General features: G+C 37.0%; 1 protein-coding gene across 1 annotated transcript; it reads right to left on the minus strand.

Annotated features, from left to right (window-relative positions):
• Positions 966-10,968, minus strand: LOC109709349 (protein CHLOROPLAST ENHANCING STRESS TOLERANCE, chloroplastic). The gene is made up of 7 exons (XM_020231539.1): positions 10,546-10,968; positions 9,575-9,619; positions 8,242-8,355; positions 5,436-5,516; positions 5,128-5,298; positions 4,428-4,525; positions 966-1,223 (listed from the first exon to the last, which is right to left on the minus strand). The coding sequence occupies exons 1-6, from the start codon at positions 10,834-10,836 to the stop codon at positions 4,436-4,438; spliced, it is 792 nt and encodes a 263-aa protein (XP_020087128.1). The 5' UTR covers positions 10,837-10,968; the 3' UTR covers positions 966-1,223; positions 4,428-4,435.

The raw sequence follows: 11,400 nt of genomic DNA on the forward strand, positions 1-11,400 counted from the left end.
TTATGAAAGCACGAGTTAAAAGAGATTTTTATCCATTTCACATGCAAATCATGATTAATTTATTAACAAAAATACACAAGTTTCTAATAATCTCCAAACTCCAATGGCAGGAACTTGTCACTCCAAATATAAAAAATACAACATTTGTAGAATGCTATGAATTGGTGAAAAATTTATTATTTTAGTAGAAATATGTCTTTCTGAATATTTTGATTCGAAAACATCTGTTTTGAATAACCACATGCAAGAATCATTATCCGAGTATTATAGAAATAAAAAGTTCAGATGAAGTATGTAGATTGAGACGTGCTAGACATTGTTCTAGAAACAAAATTGCTCCTCCACGTGCGAGGCTTCCGCAATCACTGCTAACAATACAACGACAATGAGCTACCCCGTCAATGTCTCCAAGGTAGCGCAACGTGAATCAGAAAGGCTCTCAGAGATCCAGCAAGTTGAGGAAAGATTAGAAGGAAAGTAAAGCTTAATAAAGCTTAGAGAGGCATACTGAAGCTTAGAGTATGTAGGCCAAGGTCCCAATAGCTAGTTAGACCAGAACCACTAACCTCAGGTTAAAAATGTAACCAACTCAGGTTAAGGTTAAATTACAAATTAAGTAGCCTGAAACGAAAAATAAGAAGATAAGATTTACATGTAAGTAAACCAAACCTAAAAGTCGAGACCGTGCATAGCTCGACTTGTGCTCGTGCCGTGCGCAGGTGTGTGATTAGTGGATGGAACCACTCTCTTTATCACCTAAGCAAGCGACTTGAAGATTGTGGAGTGTACAAGTCACTTCTACATATTATGAATTTTCTATGTAGAAAAAGTCCATTTAAGTTTGGGCCACCCAAGAATCCAATGGCCCTAAATGAAGTTTATAAATCATATTTAAAAATAAATACTAGCACAGCTACCATAAAACATATACCAAAAACCAAAGCAAATAAAATCAATTAACTACGTAAATCATAATCTAAATGGCATGCATATAACGATCAGGTATTCTAAACTCCAACAAGTACATGATACATCTCAAGAAAAAGAAGATGATCGTGATGATGAAGAAGACAACGAAGAAGAAACGCCTAAAACTTCACATACACTGATCAGTAAATTCACACACATCAATAGTAAGGAGATAAACACAGTAGCATATCAATAACTCTCGAACGAACCCATCATCTCTCCAAAATAATCATCGACACCTTCGACATCTGTGACTAGTAAAGAGATACAGCATCGATTTTAAAAACGGTTAGTTAATCAAGCATTCACTATGAGGATGCAAGTAGCAAGATGTCTTAGAAACAGACATAAGAGTACAAATCAATAAAAATATTAAAGAAGCAGCATGTATCAAGTCATGAGTACCGCTGTATAAAATACAAGGTTTTCCATGATGAACATTAGCACCTTGCCATATCATAATCATATGTCATTGATAAGTTGGTACCATACATATTCCAAATAAGGCTGAGAGGTTAGTGCAAAAATAGGACTATTTTATAATTTAAGTTTCAGATAGATCATAGCTATCGTAAGTCGATAATATAACAGATTATTCATTTACCATTTATCGTACACTTTAGGCCAACATGGTCGACATACAAAATAGACAAGTAGAGAAAAATAGGCATGCTGTGAGCTTCATCATGAATCTTAAGAGTAGAATCATCAGTCTTCTTTTTCTTACATAGCTTTACATCTGGCGTACTGTAAAGAATTACAAGTATGATCATGTAGCATGAGCCAATCAGAAACATGAAATCCAAAGCACCATAAGCTTGGCTCAACATAATCATAACATCTCCAAATTTGAAGAATTTATCAGTTCTGAGTAATGATCTCCAAAAGGCAATGCAAGCATATCATATAACTTGAAATGCAATGGAAAAAAAAAAAAACACTAGGAACAACATTTAGAAAGTTTAGGAATTGTGAATTCATGAGCAAACTGTGCAAAAACAGAATCAAATAACGAAAATCCAATGTCAGCACATAACAGTTAGCACATGGCATCAAATTGCAATTAACAATAGAGGCATGAGAATACTTGAAAGAATACGTTTCGAACATTTAGAGCAGCAACTTGTGATATTACAAGTAACAAGAGGCGTGATAATGTTCAATACAATATATATATGTATATATATATATATATATATATATATATATTGAACATGCAGAGCAGTAATCAGGAGTTCACGAACCAACAATTTCTACTCAAATGACATAAAAACAAGCCCGAGCATGAAGGACAAACTTCGAAGATTCCATTTGATGCATATAATTCAGGATCTAATGGTACAAAAGAAATAAACTTGATCATAACAACTAAACTGCTCATATTGCCTACTTAGTGCCTACTTGGCCTAGCTTCCGCTTCTGCTTCTGCTTTGTGTAGTCATATCTACCAGAGTGGGTGGCAGATAGAAATAATTGGAGCTTCTGCTGTAACATGAAGCTTCAATGAGATACTGAGCTGCAAAATCTGAAGCTCCAATATGGAATTTAGCTTCTGCATGTTTTAATATGTTCAGTTTAGATGAATTGCACGCTATCTTTGCAACTTGAGCCATTTTCCTTTGAATTTAATAGTCGCAGGAGCTTTTACAAGCAAAAATAGATTAACCATAGCGGCCGAGACTTAAGGCAATACTAGAGGCCATCAAGATATCAACAGAGTTGCAGAATCATAAGGTGGTCATTGAAGTCTAGCATAGAATTTACCCACTTATTGCATCAATGACAGGTAGCAGCCTTGGAGCACTATGCACATTATTTTGACTTGTAAAACCATTCTTCAGAGGAGGGACGGGGTAGTTATTGACACTATATTCAATGATACACAATTGGGAGCAGATTGTCGGTCAACTTGGCATCAAACTCTTTTTTCGACTCGGAAAGCTCTCTACCTATAAAGTTCACCGACAATCCTTTTAAATAACCTCCTCGCAAAGTCTTTTATAGTACTCTTGCTTCTTTATGAAATAAACAAACCTCTGGATTCTTTTCTTACGAAAAAAAAAAAAGGAAATACTTCAGCCCTTTTTCCCAGCAAACAGCAAATGAAAAAGTGCAAAGAAGCTATATGCTTATCTGTTGCTTTCTGAAATGATTTCCTCTTGACATTAGATTGCCACCTAAGCACGAGGCAGGCATAGATAGCCACTTATATTAATGATACTATCAGTCCAACACAAAAATAACTTGCATTTTCCATTTATATGACTTACAGCTGAAGAAGAGAAAGGAAAGAAACAGTCGATTGCTTGCACCATTGGCCTGCGAACTTCAAATTTGCCCACAGGCCCTTAAAAATGGATAAGCAGCATCCTAAACTTGTAAAAAGGGGTCCATCCAAGCCCTTTCCAACATCTTACCTGTGACTCTCAACATAAACTGCACTATCTCTTGTTATCTTTTTTAAAAGTTTCACTGCGCCCACGGAGTTATTTAAAGGGGCAAGAAGCATGTTGAAGTCTTATATATAAGACTTCCATTCAAGCCATCTTCATCATTTCTCATTAATAGGGCTCCCACTATCTAACCCTCGTGCTACAGGGTCTCACTGCCAAAGCAACTAGAAAATAGCTAATCCTCCACTTACGGACCATCCCTTCGCCCAATTTTCCAACATATTGCAATCAATGTTCTCCCTACAAGCTACCTAACTTATCCCTGCCTACCGCTAGCCCAAGTTTGAGAAAATGGCTTTTTTTTGGGAGCAAAATAAGAAACAAATCTGTAAATTGCGAAAATGAAATTAGGTGAACTCTTTGCACGAAGCTGTAAGCTTAAAAAGCAACTTTATTAGTTCCATTAAAGGAAGTAATGGAAAGGGCTTGGATCAGTCACATAAGTTCATAAGCGCTTCTTATCCATTTTGAAAGTTAGGGGGAAAGTGAAATTTTACAAAAAGAGCAGTGGCAAATAATGTGATAAACCCTTCAATTTACAGCACCCACATCGGCATTGCCACCGGTCTCCTTACCGCAGATGATGGAAAGGGCTTGGATGGAGCATGCTGTATAAGTTCAAGGTGCTTCTTGTCCATTTCGAAATCAGGGGCCAAAATGAAACTTTCGAACAAGCACACAGACCAAAAATGCAAATAATCCAACACCCCCCACCCCTCACACCCCACAAGGGAGGGGGGGAAAAAAAGCAGCTCGGCTGTGCAACCATTAGGCACTAGTGGCAAAAGTATAATATCAAACTAATATACTTCAGAATTGGCTGAAGCATGTTAGTTGCAATTACATGCAAGCTTTCATGTTTCTTTTAGTATGAAAATAGATATGAATTTACTTCTATTATTGCCAAAAGGAAAGAAATAGTGACAATAGCATGACCAAAGATGCACAAAGTGATTAAGAATGATCAAATTTACGAGTAGAAACAAATTAAGGAAAAAAAAATACCCAAGCTTTTACTGAAGAGAATTGTAGAAAAGGATCAGGACTACAGAGATTCCAATCACAAGCGGCAAAGCAGTCACCAAGTAAAGAGCACCATATCCCTGCATGAAATAACGAAAACGATGTAAACCAAAGACAACCAGGAGATCAGGAACTTTGGTAAGAACAGCCGAGTCAACTATCATCATTTTCTTTTGATTCTATAGATGGTCAAAGTTTGAAATCTCATATGTAGTCTCCTTTTTGGAGTCGGGTTCTTCGTTTCAATCCGGCAGTTTCAATGGTTTCAACAGATTAGGGCTTCACATATTGGTATAAAAGATATCAAGCTTTCAGAAAGATAAAAGAATATGAAGAACTGAAGGGATCGTAGTAAGACTTAGCACTTTCGTCGATTTAAGGTAACATTAATGCTATGAAAAAGTAGCTACTTCGTATTGTGCTTCTATAAAAAATGTCAAATATGATAAAAGTATCTACTTCATATCGTGCTACTTCGTATTGTGCTACTTCATATCGTGCTACTTCATATTGTGCTGCTATCATAACTCCAATGCACTGATTTGTCATAACTTGGGCCATTTCAGCCAATATAATAGGAGTTTGTCAAAGTTGAAAACAATAAAAGTTGAACTGAATGAGCAGAATTGTGAAAAGATCAATACTTTGAAAAGACCCAATAGCCAAAGAAAAAGATAAATACCACAGCTGGGGGCACTTCTATGTCAGCCGCCTCGTCGTCAGATTCGATATCAGCGGCAGAATCCCAGTCAACGTTAAGTCTCTTCGCAGCCGTTTTAGGATCGACTCCTGTGTCTGTAGCTTTTGCATAAAGAGATTTGTTAGGCCTGCTCTTCTTTTTTGGTGCTTCAACCTGTACAATCAAATTGGTGGAGCAATATTCATAATCATTATCAAGTTACGTGGAAGTGGAACACATTACATGAAAAGCTGAAAGTAGGCAATAAGCTGTCCAATCTAACATCAGGGAGATAGAGATCATACTGTTACCTCAAGGTCAGGCCATTCTGTCATCTCCTTAGCAAGCAACCGCAGAGCATTTCGATTCTCTGGAATTCTCCCTTCATTTACCTATAAAATATCAGCACAAAATTTATTAGTGGCTAGCAAATACCATAACAGCACACTGATGTTACTTTTCACTACTCACTGGAAATGCACCAGACATTGACACATGTTAGACCTCTATTAGACTTTTTAAGGGAAATAGCATTTCATTTTTGTCAAGATTGGTGGAACTTCTGGACCTCTTCTAGGATCTTATTGTTTCCTAGGAAAGAGTATAAAGCTCACATCTTGCAAGAGTCACATGCCGGTTCTTGCGCTACAAATAGTACATAGTGTAAAATGGATATCTACTAAAAACCTATTAATTCTATTAGGTATGCATAATGCATAATGCAGCATGAGATGCACTTTCAAACCTATCAATTCATCTATCATTATTTCTCTTTTTTAATGAGAGAGAAAGAGAAAATTTCTATGATATAGAATTGAGAGGTTGTAGGATGAACTTAACATGCAGTCGTCATGCTTAAATTATGAGACGAGATCATACCACAGTTTCTTTAACAGCTAGTCTAGTTTATTCACTTAATAAATGCCACAGGAGATTTAGGGAAGTTGAATTGACAAAGAGTACAAGGATGAAAAGAGTTGAAAGTCAATTGATAAATTCTAACAAATCTTTTATTTCTAAACGGTTTGCTTGAGTTGAATCATCCAAATTGAAGTGGCTGGATACTTTATATAAGGTTGTTAGTGGCTTCTTACGGTATATTTAGGAGATATCCACTATTGCAGATAACTACTTGGTTGTCCTTCTAGTTTAGGTAATAGGTACTCTTACACATTTCTCAACTAATTAAAAGGGGTCAAGAGAGAAATATTTATATTGCTGAGCATTTAATTTAGCGATTAATGTCGATGCGAATAGAGTTCTTAGGTTGTGTTGATAATTGACAAAAGTCGGTGCAATTATTCAAGCATTAGTGAAGGCCCTGTGCTTTGCAGCCGGACCACTCTATTGTTTTGTGAATGAAAGATTACACATACCATGATCAGAGAAGGGGGCAACAAATGTAGCAACATGATTGAACAGTGCTAAAAGCAATCTGATCCATTGACTCTCGCTTGAGTGATGTGGTAAGAGATTGAAACGATTGAATTGTGACTAGAATTTGAAAACGATACAGAGATTAAAATACTCATTTAAAAATGTGAAGAGGTTACAAAGAAAAGAGGTTAGCAGTTATCCTCTTTATTTATACCTCTCACAACAGCTATACAAGGTTATAACAACAAAAGAGGAGGAAGTCTCTCTTCTGTTCCCTCCCTCTTCCTTCTTCCTTGAAGACTCAAGAATTTTCTTCCCAGAGTTTTCCATTGTTTTCCTTAACAACCAGAAATCCTAAAACACAATCCTAACGTGGTTCAACAACACTAATATTCCATCATCCTACAGAAGAAAATGGAAAAAATTGACTTCATTGTAGATATCGCTTGATATCAACTCTACAATAATTGTTAACCTTGCCTTCCCAGTGATGTCCCTTTGAGTTCCAATAAACATCAATCTGAACAACCTCCGCACCGCAAAATTTTAAAAGAAGTCTATAGAGTAGTGTTTTCCTGCAAATGGTAAAACACATGGTTTGGGCCCTTCGAAAGCCCACTATGACAGATTCACCGATAAGGGGTCTACTGGACATGCAGGAAGCTTAGTACATGAAGTACAGGAAATCTCCTTTCCCTTCGTCAACAAAGTGAAATATCAAAAGTAGACTAAATTATTAAAATTTCAGCACCCATGTATAGGTTGAGAATTGAGCAGGACGATCTACATATTCCCCTATCTATATCGTTAACTCTTGATTGACTCACCCACACCTATCATGCATGCCTGTTATTTAATCTTGATATATACCATTTCCCTTTAAAGTTCCAACAAGGGTTTAGTTTGGTAATAATAATAAAACCAATTCTGCAACAGTTAAAGTAATTGACCATGCATATTGACCAACTGACTGCACTTAGAGGCCGTTTGGTTGGATGTAGTTACAAAAATAGTGTAGTTGGAAGTACATGCAGTTGTAAATGCTGCAGTCATAACTACACCTAGTCTGTTTGGTTTTATGTAGTTGCAATTGCTGCAGTTATATTTTTTCTATTTGGTAGTCTGCAGTTGAAATTTGTATTTATAAATTCTGTCAATTTTTAGATAGAAAGGTGAGATTACCTCTTCACAACGTAATCATGTTTTAATTATTAATTAAGACTTTTATATCTATATATAATTTATATATTATAAAACTATGTATAAATTTAATAAATTTTAAATCTAAATATATTATAAATTTGGTCAAAATAAAAATTAAGATATTATTAAACTAGCAGATTGAAAAATAAGAAGCGTATGAAAAAAATTTATTGATTAGCAGATATTACTAAATCCTATCAGATTTCATAAATTTGTATTTTTGGAAAAAAAAAAAAAAAAGCCTTCTTGTGCAGATGCAGCTGCAGCAGTTGGGCCTAACTACACCAAACCAAACAAAATATTAATAGATGCATGCATTTCCATCTGCAATGCAGTTGGAAATGCATGCAACCAAACAGCCCCTTAGAGTAGCATTCCTGTAGAAGAATGATAGCATAGTATTAGGAAAGTAAGTCTGCCAAGGCCAATCATAAAATATAAAGCTCGTAAGACAACTTAATTTTTTGTTTACTATTTTGAAATGGTGGCTAGAAAAAGGGTTCAAAGTTATGCATCTTACAGAAATGAAGAACATACGTCTTCCAAAGCAACAGCCAGATCATCCCGAGTGACTTCATCAGGATCCTCAATGCCAAGCAATCTCTTCCGCTCAATGTCTCTAGGGTCCTCAATCATAATGGTTAGCTTAACCTGCGATATGATAGCAAGAACGAAAGAAGAAATTAAATCTCAGAGAAAAAAGCAGCAGCAATGCTTACAAATCTTCTCAGCAATGGTTTCTCTTGAAAAGAAGATGACCAAAAACTATAGCATACTTGGTGAAGACGGTTCAATACACAAGAATAGCCTTCAGAAGACTAGATTCATTCAATCATTGTACGAACATCTAGCATGCACATTACTACTTACAAGGCACCAACAAGTAGTTGTATTTTCTGCTGTGCTTCTTATGACGCAGACAGATTTAACTAGATCTGAATGAAAGATGAAGAAAATCACCAAGACAAGCAAACATTATCCATTTTCTATAGGAATACAACAAAGAGCACAGAGATAATGCCTCCAAAAGATTGAACAGCTCAGTGAACGCTTAATGGATTGTCAAGTCCTGTTTTAAGTCAGAAAAAGTCCAACATCATACAGCAGTAAGGCAACAATGAGGCAGGCAAATGTCGTAATGCCTAGGCATTCCGGCAAGCCGCTAATGCTTTTATGTGATCCATTTTAAAAGCTTGAAAGAAATTGCAAAATCATTAAAGAAGGGCTCTATTAGTCTAATCTTGCTTTAAGTCAATTATCTAGGCCGCAACAAGCAATTCGAAGAACATAATAAAGGTCAACCACAATGAACGGTAGCAGATGCTTGATGCTACTTCAAAGTTCACGCTACTTGGGCTACAAACAAAAGTAGCTTCAGACAATGATGAAGTGAAATCCCTTGCGATATTACAACTAAAGTTAAACCAAAAAAACAAAAAGATCAACCTAAAAAGAAGCAATTAATAAATAGTTAGGTGTTTATGAATCATAGCATACTGTATAGAGAAGCACCTACTACAAACTAGAAAATAATGGTATGCTATTTACAACCTAGTGGATTGGGTCTATCTGGTACATGATGTTAAGATGACATGAAGGCAACATATAATTGAACCTAATAAGTATATATCTAAACAAAATGAATTTATTTCCCCAAAGGCAACGTTCTTTATAATTTTGCATTTCAGCAATGGAAAGTCCTGTTTCCTCAATAATGTGATTTTATTTTGAAAGATACATAAAAAAAAACACTCATGTTGGATATGCGAATGACAGCTAGCAACAATATCTCCATGATAACTTATTATCAAAAATAAGCAACATTTCTTTGATCGCCGAAGACCGTAATTGAACAATAAGATGAGCTCACCTCACCGAAGAGCATGTCTCTATTTTTCTTGAGAAGCTCCAAAACCTGCAAACAATAAATAAAATTAGTGCAAAAATCTTGCACTTAAGATAAGCCACATTTCCAGTTGGCTTCTTTTCATGCTAGATGAAGACAATAAAAAGGACCTACTAGTCCTACTTGTGCTTCCAGCAGCAACTGCATCTAATAAAACGTTTGGCTAAGAGAAATATGCAAAACTTTTAGTATAGCAAGAAGTAGAAATGAGATTTTAAGTCTTAGATAATGAAGCTCTAACTTGGTTCTTCTGATTCTGCTGCAAAGGGAAAGAGAAGCTGCTAGAGAGATTTTGATTTTAACATGATGCTTCTCCTAATTATCAATACTCACACAACACTTCATTAAACTACACTACGCACGGAGCAATGCAATCACTAACATTAAAGCATTGGACAGAGAAAAAAAATTATAAAGTTTCTGCGGCAACTTACTTCAGAGTAGTCGGTTTTTTCGCATGGTATCAGAACAGGAGTTTCTGAGTTCAAATCACACCAAATTCCTAATTTCTTTTAATTTCGTCTCATTAAATAATTTCAATCCACATCTTTGACCTACCAAAAATCTCAAGCCCAGAGACATTTTGGGACATGAGGAGAGTGTTGATTATAAATAATTAATATACATTTTAGAATAATCAGTTGTTTTACAGGAGCAGGAATGCGACTACAGCAAGTAGCTGTTAGCAGGCTATAGATGTAGAACTACTCTCATTTAATAATTCCAATCCACTTCTATGTTCGGGCCATCAGAAGTCTCAAGTCCAGACATGAGCGATGTGTTGAATATAAATAATTAACAGACTTTTCTATAGCAGCTTCCAGTGTACTCGGTTGCTTTTACAAAAGTATGAATGCGAAGCTACTAGCAGGCTATAAAAGTAGCACTTTTAAATAGCTTTGCATGTGCTGCAGCAGGACTAAACGGGGCCTAACCCTTTGGATCTGGCGAACGTTCTCCAAGTCCTCGGGGGTGGCGTCGCCCTGCTGCTGGCCGGCGGGCGGTTGCAGCTCGGCTTCCTCCGTGCCGGCGGACGCCACGAGGCCGGGCGGGCGGCCGCGGCGGCGGCGGCGGCGGCGGGGGAGGAGCGAGAGGCGGGCGGTCTTCGGAGAAGCGGCGGAGGCGAGGTGGGGAGGCCGGCAGAGAGGCGGGACGGGGAGGGGGTTGAAATTGGGCGACGGCTGCCTGACGCACGGGGTTGGAAAGCACAGAAGTGCGGCCCTCATGGGGTCGAAAACGGCGGTGGTGGCGCTGGTGCTGGCGGTGGTGGTGGTGTTACTGGCACCAGAGCGGAGTTGGCGCTTTATCTTCTGTGTGGCTCGGGCTGTTTCTTCCGGGAGATAAATAAACGTGATTTGTCATTTCTGCGGAAAAAAAAAAATAAAATAAAGGGATAATATCTCATATGTGGTGGCTTAAATGGGCCAGCTCGGTACCCTGTAACGAAAGGTTACGTTAGGTCGAGTTATATTCGAAATGACGTGATGCTTGATGGGCCAAGTCATGTTCGAAGTGGCATGAGGCTGGTTCAGTCGAATCACAATCGAGACCTGTGGGCACTGTATCTGTACGCTTGAAGTGAATTAGTTGCGTATTTTTAACGGCTCGAGCTTTTGGGATTAATGGCTGGCGTCAATGATCCAACAATATGCTCTTAAAAATTTTTAAAATATCTAATATACTGGTATTTTCTTTTTATTTCAAATATATTCCTAATATATTTTTCTGTTATTGAAAAAAATCTTCGTTGTTAGTATTCGTTAAGTTATCTCAGTTTAAATCTGAATTAA

This window comes from Ananas comosus, linkage group 4 (assembly GCF_001540865.1).
Source record: "Ananas comosus cultivar F153 linkage group 4, ASM154086v1, whole genome shotgun sequence".
Lineage (NCBI taxonomy): Eukaryota > Viridiplantae > Streptophyta > Magnoliopsida > Poales > Bromeliaceae > Ananas > Ananas comosus.

Bases quoted from the DNA above. Each gene is read 5' to 3' on its own strand.
- LOC109709349 (XM_020231539.1), bottom strand. From the start codon at position 10,836: ATGAGGGCCGCACTTCTGTGCTTTCCAACCCCGTGCGTCAGGCAGCCG. The intron at 8,356-9,574 runs GTGAGCTCATCT...ATCATATCGCAG, and splicing joins GAGACATGCTCTTCGGTGAG to GTTAAGCTAACCATTATGAT. The intron at 5,299-5,435 runs GTAACAGTATGA...TTGATTGTACAG, and splicing joins CAGAATGGCCTGACCTTGAG to GTTGAAGCACCAAAAAAGAA.